General features: G+C 54.2%; 6 protein-coding genes and 1 non-coding gene across 7 annotated transcripts; 5 read left to right on the forward strand and 2 right to left on the reverse strand.

Annotated features, from left to right (window-relative positions):
- Positions 1-812: 812 nt before the first annotated feature.
- Positions 813-2963, forward strand: COL26b_008957 (uncharacterized protein; the record flags this gene model as incomplete). Its single annotated transcript, XM_053181701.1, has 4 exons — positions 813-1556; positions 1607-1923; positions 1981-2340; positions 2393-2963. The coding sequence occupies 4 exons, from the start codon at positions 813-815 to the stop codon at positions 2961-2963; spliced, it is 1992 nt and encodes a 663-aa protein (XP_053034349.1).
- Positions 2964-3122: 159 nt separating this feature from the next.
- On the forward strand, positions 3123-3195 carry COL26b_008958. Its single transcript has one exon. It is a non-coding gene; the product is annotated as a tRNA-Glu (tRNA).
- A 4389-nt stretch (positions 3196-7584) lies between these two features.
- On the forward strand, positions 7585-8766 carry COL26b_008959 (uncharacterized protein; the record flags this gene model as incomplete). Its single annotated transcript, XM_053181702.1, has 1 exon — positions 7585-8766. The coding sequence occupies one exon, from the start codon at positions 7585-7587 to the stop codon at positions 8764-8766; it is 1182 nt and encodes a 393-aa protein (XP_053034350.1).
- Positions 8767-9245: 479 nt separating this feature from the next.
- On the forward strand, positions 9246-10029 carry COL26b_008960 (uncharacterized protein; the record flags this gene model as incomplete). Its single annotated transcript, XM_053181703.1, has 3 exons — positions 9246-9474; positions 9533-9883; positions 9935-10029. The coding sequence occupies 3 exons, from the start codon at positions 9246-9248 to the stop codon at positions 10027-10029; spliced, it is 675 nt and encodes a 224-aa protein (XP_053034351.1).
- A 155-nt stretch (positions 10030-10184) lies between these two features.
- Positions 10185-11526, reverse strand: COL26b_008961 (uncharacterized protein; the record flags this gene model as incomplete). Its single annotated transcript, XM_053181704.1, has 4 exons — positions 10185-10336; positions 10386-11215; positions 11270-11427; positions 11485-11526. 4 exons carry the CDS (start codon positions 11524-11526, stop codon positions 10185-10187), a joined length of 1182 nt encoding a protein of 393 aa, XP_053034352.1.
- A 513-nt stretch (positions 11527-12039) lies between these two features.
- On the forward strand, positions 12040-13154 carry COL26b_008962 (uncharacterized protein; the record flags this gene model as incomplete). Its single annotated transcript, XM_053181705.1, has 2 exons — positions 12040-13093; positions 13144-13154. The coding sequence occupies 2 exons, from the start codon at positions 12040-12042 to the stop codon at positions 13152-13154; spliced, it is 1065 nt and encodes a 354-aa protein (XP_053034353.1).
- A 1482-nt stretch (positions 13155-14636) lies between these two features.
- COL26b_008963 (uncharacterized protein) lies at positions 14637-15750 on the reverse strand (the record flags this gene model as incomplete). The annotated part of the gene is made up of 3 exons (XM_053181706.1): positions 14637-14769; positions 14818-15659; positions 15709-15750. 3 exons carry the CDS (start codon positions 15748-15750, stop codon positions 14637-14639), a joined length of 1017 nt encoding a protein of 338 aa, XP_053034354.1.
- Between the last annotated feature and the right edge of the window lie 909 nt (positions 15751-16659).

Genomic DNA, 16659 nt, shown 5'->3' on the forward strand with positions numbered 1-16659 from the left:
TCCTCTTGATGGTTGCCGTCCTCTCTGTTTGACGATTGACCTGCTGTCATCTCTCCTACGCCGACGTCTCACTCCCTCCCAAACCGTTGAGCCTCTGCCGCCCTCTTAGTCTCACCGTCTTCTTTCTGCCCGCCCTTCATCTCCGCCATCACCCGCCTCGTCCGCCGCATCGTCCGCACCACCGCTGATGATCTTGCGCGGGGAGCCGCAAATCCTCGCCGTCGTTGGATCGTCCCAGCCAATGTCTGCGTCAGTTGGAGCTTATCGACACGGGTTCTATCCTGCGCGGTATACGGACGATCGTGTGTTCTTTGTTTCTGCTCGCCCCCTCGGTTATTATGCTGCCTCCCCTCTTGCCAAATACCCCTCTTTTCCCCATCACGACGACTGAAGCCCGTTCTGGTACCTTGGGCGAATTCGCTCCATCGTGAACCCCTTCCCAAGTCGTACGAGCACTGCTGTTGAAGCAGCAACTCCCCGACCCAGCCGAGGGCATCGATGCAAACCCAGTCGGAGTCATGCCTGACCAGAGCCTCCGTCGATTGCTTCCTGCCCCAAAAACCCCCCTTCCAGCTCTATCACGTCCACCGCCTGCCCCCTCTCGAAAACGTGCCACAGCGACAAAAGTTGCATGCAATGCCTGTCGTGCCAAGAAAAAGGCTGTAAGCACCGGGCCGCCCCGTAGTTTTCCTCTCCAAGTCAACTGACAGATCTACCTTTAGTGCGATGGCAAGAGACCTGCATGTTCATCGTGTGTCGAGCTAAACGTGGCATGCGCCTATGTCAGTGTAGACGAAAAGGAGACGCCCGCAATGGCTCTCAAGCGCGAGAACCAGGCTCTCAAAGCCGAGAATGAAGCTAACAAGCGCGAGAATGAGGTCCAGAAGCGCAAAAACCACGCTCTCGAGTCAATGTTGGCCCAGCTTAGCTACATGTCACCAGAGGCCATGGCGAGGACTGTGAAGGAATTCAAGTTCGCAGTCGACCCAAACGCTCCTCTCCGCTCCATCACCCCGTCAGGCCTTGATCCTCGACGCTTTCTGCCTCAGCTGCACACCAATGTCGAGTTTGAACTCATGAGAGACTATCCGACTGCGTATCCTATTTCAGGAAACGCCCCTCGGTTCTCTAGTCCAGAGAGCACAGACTCCAGACCGTCCAAAATGCGTCGGATCACTGAAGCATCTGATTCGGCCTCGTCATCGCCTGAACCGAGCACGGTATTCAGCAACGTGTCCGTGGCCGGTTCTTCATCGGGAGAAACCTCCAACGAGTCCATGGTCCTTCCGTCGAGCACGTCCAGCGTCTTCTCGGTTGAGTCTATCCGCCCTCCTCCAATTCAGACCGACTCGCGCCTGAAAGATCTCGACATCACACACTGGACGGCCGTGTCCATACCAAGCGATGTTGCTGCGAATGTCATCTCACTTTACCTCGAGACGGACCATGCCATTCTAGGCTTGTTTGACACCGAACTGTTTGTGCATGATCTCACCCACTACGAATACCAGTTCTGCTCTCCGCTGCTCGTCAGCGCCCTTCTCGCCTTTGCTTGCGTTAGTCTCGGCATCCCTTTCCAGTCTAACCACAGCTGACCCCTGAGTAGCAAGCCTATGCGGCATACGACCCTGCCGCCTCTGGCTGGAGCCGCGAGTTCCAAGCAGAAGCAGATAGGTTATGGCGAGCAGATCGAGAAGACTCCCTGACGACTGTTGCCGCCCTGGCTTTCCTCATTCAGTCTGTGGGCTGCAATGGCGACGGCGAGCTCGACGTTCAGTACATCAAAGACACGGCAGCCATGGCAAAACGCATGAAGCTCTTCGGCACTCCTGATTCCTGCACCACCGAAGACCTCGGCAAACTCTCCGAGGAAGACGCAAGGGCGAAAGCACAGGTCGCCTGGGGGGTCTTCAGCAATCTGAGGTGAGTCTCGGAGAAGACCACCCTTGCGACGAGAGTGTTCCCTAATAGTGGGAATAGCATGGCGTCACAATTCTATCTGCCAGCTACTACCGAGTATCCGCCAGCTCTTCCAATACCTGGGAAGGATCCCATCGTACATGCTGGTACGAGAAGCGAGAGTCCTCCCGACTCCGCGGCCTCTGGTTCTCGTAGGAAAAGAAGCGAACCACCACGAGGGGCAGCGACATTCGCAGCTCTTTGCGAGTTATGGGTCATCTCATCACGATTGACGTGGTACTACCAGCATGACACCGGCCCTGGAAAGGCCGCCAAGGGGTTCGCCCTGCAAAAATACCAAAAACTGCTGTCATGGGCAGCCAACCTGCCCGAGGGCGTAACCCGTAATGAGCACAGCCCTGGCCATGTGCTCGTTTGCCAGTACGTCACCCCCTAGCTGAGGCCGCACGTAGCCAAGACTCACCGTCTGTAGTATGCTCTTCCACGGCACGATCCTCTACCTCTTCCGGCCGTTCATCCCCACCAAGCAGCAACACACGATCAACTCATGGTCGCCATCTGCGCCAGCCGTACCGTCCATATTTGCTGCTTCTCTCGAGCAGCTCAAAGGCCTGGTAGACACCTACATGACACTACCTCAAAGGACCTACTCCATCTTCTGGCACATAGCCCTCATGCACGTGGCAAACGCCGCGGCAAACGACGCAAGCGATCCCGACGGACGCCACTACTTTTTCAAATGCATCTATGCTTACCTGGGTCTCTACCGTTCCTTCGCCGTCGCCGGAGTGATTGCGCAGGGCCTGCTGGGCATGGCGGTCAAGAAGGGGACGCTGAATGCCGCGGAGGGGTATGCGATATGGCAAGAGTTTCGAGCGACGGACAGCCAGAAGAGCAGCGGACAGTCGGTAGCCCCGACAGGGTTGTTCGTCACGGATCTCAACCTGGCCGTGAGGGATCGGGAAGCGGCGAGGGTGGACAGGCTCATTGAGGAGTTTAACGAGTTGACGCTGCTAGAGGAGTTCACTGTGGGGGTTACGTGAGGGTGTCTCGGGCAAGTGCAGCCCGGCTAGGCATCCATGACAGGAAGCAAACGAATGAAAACGAATTCACCGCAACCTCTCTGGTCTGATTGCACGTCCCGCCTCCAGAGAGCTCCATTACTGTCGTTCCTCTTGCTCCTTTCAACAATGAATAGAACCTCCCATTTGGTGCAGAGGTTTAGCATATCGCGCTTTCACCGCGGGGACACGAGTTCGAATCTCGTAGTGGGAATTCTTTTTGATTTATTGACCTTGTCTGCTTTTTATTTTGCTAGGCTTCGAGGCAGGCCGGAGATTCACCCCTTTTCATGACCCTTGCGAACTCGAGAGGTCACCACTCACGAAAACTACTAACACCGCGGCGTATCTAAAGGGACGTCAGTTTGATATCTCACGTGGTGATGAGACGTGACTTACGCTGCTGTTCCAGCAAATATCTCGGCCCTCCGCGCATTCGTCATTACTCCAACGCTGAGGGCGAATAGGGACGTGAAGAATGCGATGAGACCGAGCTTGGCAGCGTCGTTTTTAACGAAATAGAGCCCTGTTATTGATCCTATCAGGAGAATGGCTGCGATGAGGGTGCTGATGACCGCGACTGCGATTGATATTGAATGCTCCTCGTATCTTCCTATCCTGACTCCGTTCTCTCTAGCGTCTGCCTGGAAATGTGTAAGTCAATCGTCCCTACGTCGGTACGTCTACACTCACCTTTATGGGCCATTTCCTTCTGAGATATTCTAACAAAAAGTCTGTTTCTTGAGCGGGATTTAGGGCGACAAGGTCACCGTCGTTATTGAGAATTTCCGTTTCTCTTCCGCTGAGTTCACTTACTCCCGTGAACCATGCTTTGAAGGCACCAAGGACACGATTATTTGGTCTTTTCAGCTTTGCGATCTCGCTCTGGCGAAGTAAAGCTCTGTCTAGGTAAATATAAGTTTACCGGCAAGATCCAGGACAGGTTAGCGGTATTGGCTCACAGTATTCTTCCAATTTTTGACGTAACTTCTTGATCAAATCCGCGCGTGTTTTTGCTTTTGACGTCTGTATGTTGCTTGCCGTACTAGCTTGTGATGAATATACGAGGTCGCCTAACTTTTCCCAATCGCATACTACCATCTGCCAGTCCATGTCTTCGTCTTCCGCATCTTCTTTATCAAGCTCGCTAAGCTGGTGTTCAATACTCAGCATCTCGGACTGAAGATACAGCAAATTCCGGGTAGCCAGCTCATCGAATCGGCGATAGATCAATGTTTCATTGTCTACGTCTCGTGCCATCCAATTCGCAGCTTCGGCGTACCCAATCTTTAAGTTTGCCATAGCACTGGCTTAGATTGCAGATAGTTAAAAGATAGTGGTGACTTTGAAAATCGTCGACCACGTCAGCTCCTTCTTGTGAACAAGAACCACACACATGTCGACAAAAGTTTCCATTTGAAATGATAAGTTGCCCTGAACCAGGTACCTCGCCAAACGATCTTCGGGTGTACCTGGGTGTCGAGAGATTTAACATTTGAAGCGCAGGAGAACAACCACTTATACATCTGAACCCATCGGCTAGCAGTGACCATCCTGCCTTCTGCCTAACACGAGCTGAAGCCGCCAATCACACCTTATCTTTGCATCACTGTCACACCGACTTGCTGACGTGGCATTCGAAAGTGCACTTCTTGAGGCTTTGATGCATCAGGACGTTCTGCGAGAACGTTCATTGGACGGCTGGTCATGCGAAACTGGCAGCGAGTCTGCCTGACATATAATTCATGGAGCGCCTGATTTGCCGAGAGAAATTATATAACTGCTCGACGTGTCACTGCTGAAATCTTCTCGATACTCCCCGCATATTCCTTCAACTAGCGAAACTTCCCGCCCAGTCATCCTTTTCTTTGTTGGAGAATGTCTTATGGCATCATGCCTACATTCGAACCCTACCTACTCTGTTGATATGTGTATTTTATTGTGAACCCAAGAGCAAGCACGTCGGGATGAGAAGATTCGCGCCCTTATTACCAGCTCAGACACAATGGAATCACAGGCCTACAGCGTACACCTGCGGACCGCCGACAATGACGAAATACCCCCAGAAGGCCAAGGAAAGAATGCCGAGTCGGCATCGGCCAAGAATGGTCAATATCAAATTGGCTGGATTTGCGCACTCCCTCTAGAAGTTGAAGCTGCACGCGCCATGTTGGACCCGTCACCACGACCGACGAAACCGCCGGCGAAGCGGCTAAGGAAAGGCCATTTCTCATCAAGTTCTACAGATTATGTGGTCGAAGGAACCGTCAACGGGATACGCACAGAAGCCTCACCCGATACTGGCTCGGATGAGTGCATCATATCATCCCATTTCGCTTCCAAGCTGGGTCAGAAACCGGCAGCTGGCACGGAAAAGACGATCACTCTCGCAAATCAGAAGACTGTTGAATCCACAGGAATGATCGAAGTGCTTTGGAAGTTTGCAAATGACCCCAAACCTCACAGCTTGACGTGCTGGATTTTGCCGGGTTCTTCCAACGACTTCGTATTGGGGAGCCGATTCTTGAGGGCTACCAAAACCCTCACAACATCCATGCACCGCATTACGAAGGTCTTTCGTTCATCCAGATTCCGGCTGAGGCTTCTCGGCGAAGAAAGGCAACGTATTCTAGGCGCTTTCAATAATCAAGTGACGACGGCACTCGCAGACACTGGCTCCGACCTGATGCTGGTTTCTTTAGATCGTGTGCTATCCCATGGCCTTTCCATGAGTTCCGGAAGAAATGACCGCACTGAAGTTGAGCTTGCAGACGGTTCAAGAACGTGGACGTGTGGCATTGTCAAGAATGCAACGTGGAGGATTGGGGAGAGCCCTGTGCGATGCGACTTTCACGTGCTAGATGGCCTGCCTGCGGATGTCATCTTGAGCAAAGATTATCTCTTTGAACAGAACATATTTGCCAACCATTTTGAATCGTCCTTCGACATCGATTCGGTGGAGGGCATCTCTCTGCTTTGTGGTGTCCGTGTCATCGAAGAGGGATTGTATGACTTGGACGAATTGGAGCAAGAGTTCCTGCGGGATAGTAAGCAATTCCCTTGCAATTACATTGAACATCACTAACAGTTTCATAGTCGCATCGCAAAATGTGTTCAATTTCGAGGCAGTTAAGAAGGAGCGCGTGAGGAGGTCTTTGGTAGTCAAGAAAATTGCTGCACTGCCTCTCACAGGAAGACCTGAGGCTTTACGTCGCGAGGAAGACAAGAAGCGACGTTGGGACACAGCAAGGGCACGTCACAAACTGCTTTGGCCCAGGCCTCCATAGTCTCCTAAATGTGAGTAGCCAGAGGGCTGCTCCTTCGAGCTCTATATAGACATGGTAGACGGCAGCAATGCCCGGCGGATAAACAAAATATGGGGCGACTTTGATGGGGATTTGGAGTTCAAAAGTGGTTTTCTTCATGACTTAGGTATTTGTAACGGAGTGAACAGTTCTAGGCTGGTTGGGGTTTGGAGGCTTTCGGTGCTCAATCATGTAAGATCAAATCGAGGTTTCGGGGAAGCTTAGCTTTGAAAAACCCTAGACTCAAATTCATTCATGTTGTAATAAGACAACTAGAAACAAAGCCCACCCTTACTCCTCCTCACGAAATCATCATCGCCGCCTGCTCTAAGCCCTGCAGCTGGTGTAAGTCGTGGATTGGGTTGACAGGGGCGAAGTCCTCCCTCCTGATTGGACAAAACACTCTACCTCCACATGGCCACGAGCATCGTACCGCACTGACCTCTCGCGAGCTAGCAGCGTCAGATCCTCTCATTTACATCTCTCATCAATCTCTCATCACAACAAGGACATCGGCCCTTCAGAGATAGCGTTGCAGTCCACGGTCATGACCTCCTTTCGCACAGCCTCCAAATGCCACCGCAGGCCTCCCGTTACAACCCACAAATAGCTCAATGACACCCGTGCCGCCGTCGTCCCTGTTACCCGCCGCCTAGGAGTCTGGAGCGACACGGAAAGCTCCACGAGACGACGCTAACCTTGGGTAAATGAGCGACTGAGCAACAAACACCGCATCCGGCCGTTTAGGTTGGCTTGGTGTGCCAAATTGCTCCTCCTCTTAGTCAAGGCTCATTTCTCCGTTCCTCTCCCCTCCGCCGCTTCCAAGATTCCCGCCCGGTCCCTAACGGGTACGACGGGATCGCCATTGCCCAGTCGCGCTGGCCGCTGCAACAGCTCACTCTTGACGCTAAGCCTGAACTCTCTGCAGCGTTTTCAAATCATGGCGACCAAGTGGCCGCTAGCCAAGGAGCTCCCGACGCCGTTTTCGTAGGGATCTCGCGCGATCCCCAGTAGCTCTCTACCTGTTGGTCACTCGATCTGCTATGCTTTTGTTCGGCCGGGGCGATGGTCTGGCCAGCTAGTGGCTCGATGACATTTGGAGGCAACAACAACGCACGATCACGTCTCACATTCCGGTGCGCCGTTGCTTGGGGATGTGTTTACGGCAACACCATCCCAGGCCAAGACAACGATGGATTGGCACCTCTTCTTTTTAAATCATCCCATCCCCGCGTTCTCTCTTTCATCCCGTCCCCGACAGAGCCGCACGCCACTCACTCTCACAGACAAACACAACCATGCCGTCAACGAGGTCATCTATTTTGGGCTTGGCCCTCGCCCTCCTGCCTCTGGCTGTGGCTGACGACCACCCTGTCGTGGCGGATGATGTCTGCAATTGCTTCCTCACCAACACCTCAGAGAGCTACTTCACCAACCATCTGTTCTACGACTTCCGCAACCTCGGCCAGTACGCCGGTGTCCCTGACATCATCACCAGCTACAACGACAGCGGCAACGCCTCGGTAACATCAGACTACTTCAACTCCGATGCATGGACGTCAATATGGTCTATCCAGAGCTGGAACAACAGCGGCAACAGGGGCAGGAGCGGCAACGATGCCACCATCAGCATGGTCAACTCTCCCAATAACATCTATATCGAGAAGAACACCGACTCCAATCCCCAGTCGGACACCTACATGAGCTTCCGCACCGCGCGTCTCAAGGACTTCCAGACCTCTGCCGAGATGGAGTCTGTCTCGATGGGCTACCACTTCGTCTCGGTCCGCATGTTTGCCCGCACCATCGGCGACCCAGGTGCCTGCACGGCCTTGTTCACCTACCGCGAAGCCGAAAAGTACGCCGACGTTCAGGAGGCCGATATCGAAGTCCTGACCAAGGACCCCGACAACAGGATCCAGTACACGAACCAGCCCTCGTTTGACGATAGCGGTAACACCATCGACCAGTCGACCCAGAACGGCACGGTGCCTGTCTCTTGGCGCGACTGGGCCATCCACCGCCTGGACTGGGACTCGGAGCAGAGTGTCTGGCTTGTTGACGGCCACAAGGTCTCGACCATCAAGTTCCAGGTTCCCCGCGATCCCAGCCGTGTTATGATCAACTCCTGGAGCGATGGTGGATCATGGTCTGGCGTGATGGAAGTCGGCAATTCGGCCGTCTTGCAGGTGCAATGGCTCGAGTTGGTCTTCAACACCACTGACTCCCCCACCACCGTCACAAGGCGCGGTGCCGTCAACTCGCAGCACGCCCACGGACCCCAGGGCAAGCTGGCGCGTCGCGACGGCGATGGACAGTGCCAGGTCGTCTGCAGCATCGACTCCGCGCACGACTTTGGTCAAGTCGTCATGTTGCACAACGGCACGGCGCCTGGGCTGTTGCTCGCCCAGTCCAGGGCCCTGGTCTTCTGGGTGCCGGTGTTTATCATGTCGGCAATGTTCTTCCATGTCCTGTCTTAATGAGTGTGTGGGTTTGCTTTTCAGCATAGCAAGGGGTTTAAAACGCATCTGTATCTTGATAGATAACGAAGTCTACGATTACATTCTCGCAGCTGTTTCTGTCCTCACATCTTGACACTCATTTGTCCCCATGACCAGGGTGGTCAGACAATCACAGCTGTCAGCGCTCTGAAGGGATGAACAATGCAGCGAGCTCGACCCCTGTATCTCCAAACCGGACATTACGGCGTACCTTGTACAGTGGGCCGCCCTGCAGAAACAGCGGCCCCCAGGTGAGAAGCCAAGAAGCCTCGGCCCCGATGGAGGGGTGGGACGGGAGCGAATGGGAGAGGATCCAACTCCAAACCCTTGCTGCAGCTCAACCTCCCTCAACAAACTTCTCCAATCCCGCTGGCAGTCAAAAACACCAAAGCTGCAGTCCTGCGATCACCACGCAACACAAACCTCAAATCCACCACAGCTGCCAACCGCAAGCAATCATGGTCGACCAAGTCCCGACGAAGCCCCAGAGGCGCCCCTCTTCGCCTGCGAAGAATGCGTACCTCATCTTCTACAACTTCGTCTCGGCCGTCGCCTGGTCTGTCGTCCTCGGCAGGACGGTCGCCCTCTTCACGATGCGCGGCCCTCAATTCGTCTTCCTCGGCGTCGGCGATTGGACGCGCTGGACGCAGACTCTGGCCGCCATGGAGGTCCTTCACGCCCTGCTTGGTGCGTATCCCTAAGACCCAAGCCAATTGTTTCAAGAACTGACGGGAATCATGTACAGGAGTCGTCCGCGCCCCCGTCTTCACGACGGTGATGCAGGTCCTCAGCCGCTTCGTCCTCGTCTGGGGCATCGTCTACCCGTTCCCCCACCTCGCTCGCAGCACCTGGTACTCGTCCATGCTCCTCGCGTGGAGCGTCACCGAGGTCATCCGCTACTCATACTTTGCCCTGAACCTCAGCGGTATCCAGCCCAAGCCCCTCGTCTGGCTGCGCTACAACACCTTTTTCGTGCTGTACCCGATTGGTATCACCAGCGAGTGCGCCCTGATCTACCTTTCGACCGGCCCCTACGCAAAGCTTAACCCGTTGCTCCCGGCCATTGGCTACATGGTTCTGGCCATCTACGTTCCTGGTACGTTGGTTGCGCAAGAGAAATGCAAGGACTCGAACTGACACACAGCAGGCTCCTACATCCTCTACACCTACATGATGGCGCAGAGGAGAAAGGTCATGCGCCAGATGAAGGCCGACGACTTGGGTCTCTCCAAGACGCAGTGATTGCATTGCAAGACGAGGTTAAAAAATACAGGTGGGTATTTGGAGGCTACGTGGGTATGGATTTAGACAAAACCGGTATCTAAAAGCGCGTCCTTCGTTGCTCTGGAGGCGCAACATTCGTAATAATATAGATCAAAAAGAAACCCTCTCGTGCATCAAGCAGTCGCACTCTCTCCCGCTTCCGTGATGGCCAGTTTCGGCTCCTCGCTGGTCTCGTACCAGTCGTTCGTCGTCCACTGCACGATCAGCGACGCCGCATCCTGCTTCAGCTTCTCGTAACCAGGGTTCTGCTTCGCCTCAAACATGTCTGCGGCGGCGTCAGTACTCAGCTCCACGGTCGGTAGCAGGCAACTTACTCATATGCGCCAACGTCTCGTCGGTAGCCATATCATTGACTGCCTCATTCCACACCCCGGCAGGACCCTTCTTGGGCAGGTTGCAGAACGTGCGGTCCTTGCCGAGCACCGTCCCGACTACACTGACCTCTTTGCTGCCCGCCGCCTTTCCAAGCCGGGTGTACAGGTTGGCAAACCCGACCCCGAGCTCCCGGTTCAGCTTGACCATGTACTGCACCCTCTTCTGCAGCTCCGCGCCCTTGGCCAGACACCCGACGAACTCGAGGTGCGACGTCGCCCACGTCAACCCCTGCGTGATCTGCTCGCGGTTGTAATATGCCGCCCCGGCGCTCGCCGCAGCAACAGCCGCGCTGCCGGCCACCATGGCAATCTTGCCCCATCCCCAGCCAGCCTGCTGCTGATCCTTCTTGACTGGTGGTGCTGGAAGCGCCGCGACGGGAGCTTTGTTCTGCGCGGGAGAGGCGGCTTGCTTCGCGCCCCAGATGGCCGTCCCGAGGCCGCTGAGCTGCGTCATGGCGGCGGACGCGGTGTTGTAGTGGCCCTCGGCGCCGTGGGCGACGACTCCGGGTGAGATGCCGAGATAGGGGGTGTCGAAGGCGAGCACGCCCTGGACGTAGGGGAACATGAGCCCGTTGAAGGTGGACGGGTTGTCCGACTTCTCGACGCCGTCCTCGGAGTAGATGGGGTGCTCGGAGGTGAGCCCGACGACGGTCTCGGCGGCCACGATGCCGCCCATCGAGTGGCCGATCAGCACGATCCTAACGGACGGGTCGACCGTCGGCGACGGGGTGGCGTTTGCGACCTCGAGGTCGATGACCTTTTCTAGGAGCCTGGTCTGGGTGTCAGTGACCGACCCTGGCATACTACGGAGCGAGGGAACTCACCAGTCGCGGAAACGGCTGACGCAGTCTCCCAGATCTCCGCGCGTCTCATACTTTGGGTACACGAGATTCTTTACATTGATTTTGGGGAGGGCGGCGGCGAGCTGGGCCCGGAGCTGCTCTGTAAAGCCATCCTTGTCCCCAAAGGTGTCGTCACCTCCCTGTGAAGTGTCAGAAGCTGGTTGCATGTTGAAGTCCCCCCGACGAGGAAAACATACTTTGAAGCCGTGGATAAACACAAGAAGTAATGTCTTCTTCATCTTGTGATCGCCATCCACGGTTGCTTTAAGTTGGATGTTCGGGACAGCTGGCATAGCTTCAGCCTACGGGCTTGTCGGCTGACAGTACGAGGACAGTGCGAAAGTGCATGAACGACTGCCCCCGCATCGCCACCCCACCCATGTGACTCCCTTCTGAAGGGCAACTTCGATCAAGCATGTCTCTCCTTCATCTTGGAGTAGAATGACGTTACTGTGGGAGTCTGTCTTCATTAGTGTTTTGACAATAAACTTGACCATGAGAGTCAACAGATTGGATACTTGCAGCCGTTTCTGAGTTCCTCCGTTGGCACTATGGCGTACCTACGGCACAGCGTGCAGGCAACGAGCGGGTAGCTCATCCCAAAACCAATCAATCAATGCTAATCCTGTCACCTGATGAGGTATGCAGGCTGCAAGAGCCAGCCACTTTATAAAGTGCGTATACCTGTAGCTGACGCCGCTTCCATTGCATCGATTGCAACTTCGAAACTTCAACACTTCAAGATATGGGAAATGCGTCTTCTCAACGTCAAGACCAGAACGTTGGAGCAGTATTTCAACAACATCCCGAAGTATGCGATACTTTCTCATCGATGGGGCGAAGAAGAGGTCACTCTCCAAGACCTCAGCGCTCCAGCTTATCAACTCATGAGAGGATATGCCAAAGTCAACGGCTTCTGCGTCTTGGCTGCGGAGCATGGCTTCGACTATGTCTGGATCGACGCCTGTTGCATCGACAAGACGAGCAGCGCTGAACTCTCTGAAGCCATCAATTCTATGTTCCGGTGGTACGAGAATGCGTCAACTTGTTACGCCTACCTTGACGACGTAGGCAGAGGTCCAGCGGACGAGGGCCAGCCCGATGTTGATGGCGAATTCAAGGAGAGCCTTTGGTTCACGAGAGGCTGGACTTTGCAAGAGCTTCTCGCTCCCAAACGTGTGCTGTTCTACGACAAATTTTGGAGGCAATTTGGCGACCGCTCCTCCTTAGCTGCTGATATCAATGCCATCACAAATATCCCCATTTCTTACCTTCGTAGGGAACAAGATTTTCGTTCAGCGAGCATCGCCGTCCGCATGTCGTGGGCAGCTTATAGAGAGACTACCAGGATCGAGGATAGGGCGTACGCGCTTCTGGGAATATTCAATGTAAACATGCCGCTTCTCTATGGAGAAGGCGATCGCGCATTTGAGAGGCTCCAGCTAGAGCTCCTAAAGCTCAACACTGACGAATCCGTTCTTGCGTGGAGCCCGCTGGACACTACCTTGAAAGAGGAACCTTCGGATGTGTTCTACAAGCGTTTCCGGATTTATTATAGCGTTATACACCTGCTATCCGCCGACCCTCAAGAAACTCAGTACTCCAAGGAGTACTACCGAGAAGTCTCACATCGACCTGAGTATCACAGGCTACTCGCTCAGAGTCCCAGAGACTTCGCTTGCTGGTCAAACATTTCCGCCATACCGATGGGTGGAACAAGCTCGGTGCCTGAAATGACGAGCCGAGGCCTGCGAATCACGCTTCCTCTTTTCCAACTTGAGAAGCTTGCCTACGGTCTGCTTGACTGTCAGATTGGGACGGATTTCAGAAAAGTCGTTGCGATCCCTCTGTTCCAGACCGCTATTAGTGATGAGTACATCCGACCAAAGCAGCCCCCATGCTTATTGGATCTCCCCTGGAGCACTACACGGCGCATGCAGTATCGTACCATCTACATAAGGAAGGACAAGCAGGATCATCGTCTTGAGCAACCGATCTGGAATACGGATATCAAGTGTGGGTTTGTCCGTCTCGACGCTGCACCAGATTTACCGGAGCGGTTGGTGAAAGTAATACCGACAGAGGCGGACAAGAGGCAATGGAGCAGCGTTTGCCCCGTTTCAGGTGCTGACCAGACTTGGAAACGCATTCTCTTGCACTACTCAAAGGACGACGGTGAAGATGATGGGTTCGTTGTCGTCCTCGAGCGGCGGACCTTGATCCGCGCAATATTCTCGCATACTATGGTTCCACCACCTTTCGTCTGTCACATTGTCGCCAAGAAAAAGGACCAGTCTCTCGAAGACATGTCACAGAACTTCGATACATCCAAAGCAGGCGACTTGGTTGTGTGCCCGGATGGACCTCGGAGTGTCACAGTGAGACGCGATGCGTTCCTGAAGCACGAAATGTTCATTGTCACGATCTCCTCCTCTTATCCATCATGTTTGCCAATCCAAAATCGGATCTTCAGAGCACCCTCACAAGGACTTTTTGCTGGGGCCGGGATGAATGCGGACGCTGCAAGCAGTTACGTCTACGAAAGTTGCATGTTTAGTTGGCGAGAATTCTATTTCGTCCCCATTACGATTCTCTCTTGGGCATTGCTCAGCAGTACGGTCAGCAAAGCAGAAATTGCTGTGCTGGCCGGATCTAGTCTCTCTTACTTTGCAATACGCCTCAAAGCTCGACATGCCGCACACGCCATCCATGTGTCGAACGTGGATACATCTGAGTACGAAGTCGCATTTCGTTACTGGCCTTTGGACCTGGCGTTTGTAGTTTGTTTCACGTTTATCAACGTGTTCATCTTCATTCGCTGCTATCGGCTTGGCGAGGACAATACTGCATTGCTAGGCCTTCATCTACTCTCGATCTCCATCTGGGGTCAAAGACCTAGGACTCTTGGTACGCCTTGGAGGGAACGGCTGGTCAAGACTTGGCTGCGTTCCCGTGTATTTGCATTGAATGTGTCTATACTTCTCCTGGTTATGTCATTATATAGCCTATTGACGGAAATGGTGGCCAAAACTAGATGAGCCCACGCCCGAAGAGCCACCCGAGTTATACAGACTTAGGCAGAGAACCACAATGCTTTATCAGCGTGTAACTGACTAGGATGATGTACAAAACATGACCGAGCAAAGTCAAAGCACGAGCGATCGGAAGTACAGTAAACCATGATTGATCATCTCTAAGTATGCTTCGGATCAGTCTCAATCATGTTTTTGGCATACAACTTTGATCCTTCTTCGGTAGAAAACAATATTAGTCAATTGACCTGCAGATCACCCTTGGTAAACACGATCAATTCGCTTTTAGTAAATCGCTAATGAAAACACCAAGGTTCCTAGTACGTGGCAGCCAGTCTCTGCACAAGGTACTGCCCGCTGTTGATACCCTCGTACTTCTTCTCCGCTTCTGTTGCGTAAGTACCCGGAATGGCCTCAATGTGGCTCTTGAAGTTAGGGTTGCAAAAGTAGCTTCTCATCGTTAGCATCTCATTCACTTTCCTTGGTCATCTGACTCACGCAATGCTGTACCGCGGAGGGTACTCGGATCCATCTTCCGGCTTCCTTGGGGGCTCGACGACACGGTGGATCGTGCTCTTGATTGTGTCGTTGCTCCATCTCGCCAACAAGTCACCCGCGTTGACGACCACCGTTCCGGGGATGGGCGTGGCATCCACAAACTGGCCGCTGGGGCTCTTCACCTGCAGACCGCCCCGGTCGTCCTGGAAGAGCAGGGTGATGGAGCCATAATCGCTGTGAGCTCCGGCACGAACCTGGCCGGGGTTGATCTTGAAAACTTCAGGGTTGACTGACGGGTAGTGCAGCAGACGAAGCGTGTTATCGCCGACATCCGTAAACCCGTCAAAGTAGTGCTCATCGATGCCCATGCCAACGGCAATGGCGCGCATGACCTCTACGTGGAGGTTCTTGCACTGCCCAAAGAAGTCAAGCATCTGGGCCTTGAATCCGTCCACGGGGCTGCCCGCCTTCTCCACGGGCCACTGGTTCGGGTGCGTGGGCTCACCTTCGCGGCCAATCTCGTAGCTCTCCTTCAGGTCTGGGTTGCCGGCACGCTCCTTGCCGACCGAGGCGGCGTCCATGAACTGGCTGACCTTCTCGCGGCCGGGGGCAGAGTACCCGCGGTTGGCCTCGGGCGTGGTCCAGCCGACGGCGGTCTTTGCATCGTCGTCCTGGGCGAAGAAGTCGGCCGACTTGGCAAAGGTGGCAGCGCGGAGCTCCTGGCTGATGGGGACATTCTTGAGGTAGATGAAGCCGGCGTTTTGGAAACCGTCGAGGATCTGCTTGGCGGTCTCGGTGCGCTTTGCGTTATCGCCGCTGAGGAAGGCGGAGAAGTCGATGAGCTGGGGTGTGTGAGTGAGAAGTGAAGTCGGAGATGCTTGGCGAACTCACGGGAATGAAGAGGCCCTCCTTGTCTACCGCGGTGGCCGCCATTGCGATTTAGCTATGAACAGCTGAGAATGAGAATGAGCACCGCGAGATTGCAAACAGTTGATGAGATGTCAGTGGTCAAGTGTATCAGATACCATTACTCGGACTGAGACGTAGAAGATTCCACGGCGTCGCGATAAGGTTCACGAGCGAGATCCGTGCGGTAGGGCATTTGAGTGACTTATATTCGTCTGGTAATACAACAGGACCCTTGTGAAAGTGCGAGTTCAGGCTACCAACCACATGGCCGGCATTGACCTCAGCCCGGGCATCTAATCAGTCCAGCAGGCCAAAGCCCCTTGCTGATCCCGGCAAAGAGGTGACGGAGGAAGCAGTAAGCCATACAAATCCCTGAGGGGTCATAGGTCGGCTCGAACCGGGCGAGTCGCACGACCAAGGCCATCGGAGACCTCCTACGCTGTGCTCATAATACCAACGTGTAAGACAATAAAACAGAGTGGCGTTACCCCGCCAAAAAGACGAAGGAAAGATAAGGCCGGCGCGGCGCAAAGGACCGGCGAAGATAACGGCGGGGTAGGACAATCGGCAGCCAGCGCAGTTGGAGCAAGACGCCCGCGTGTGGGGTGGGCGACTTGATGCGGAGACGTGCATTTCGGATGCAACTTCATCACCTTCCTGTAAAGACATAGCCCTCGGGTAGCTGGTACTTAACTCAGGAACACGAGAATACTCAGCGCTTGAGAAATACTCGTCTCAAAGACTCGACGTTGTGTCTTTTTCTCTTTCCTGCAATTGCGTGTTAGCTGAGAACCTTCACGACTCGCGATTGAGCCTCGACCATTTGTAAGTCGGCAACCTCCAACGTCGCATCTTCAATCTTCCAGCCCAAGACTCACATCAAGCACAGAACACATCCAAGGCGCTCCCTTCATACCCCGCACCTCACCAAAC

Source organism: Colletotrichum chrysophilum, assembly GCF_026319265.1.
Source record: "Colletotrichum chrysophilum strain AFK26 chromosome Unknown scaffold_82, whole genome shotgun sequence".
Lineage (NCBI taxonomy): Eukaryota > Fungi > Ascomycota > Sordariomycetes > Glomerellales > Glomerellaceae > Colletotrichum > Colletotrichum chrysophilum.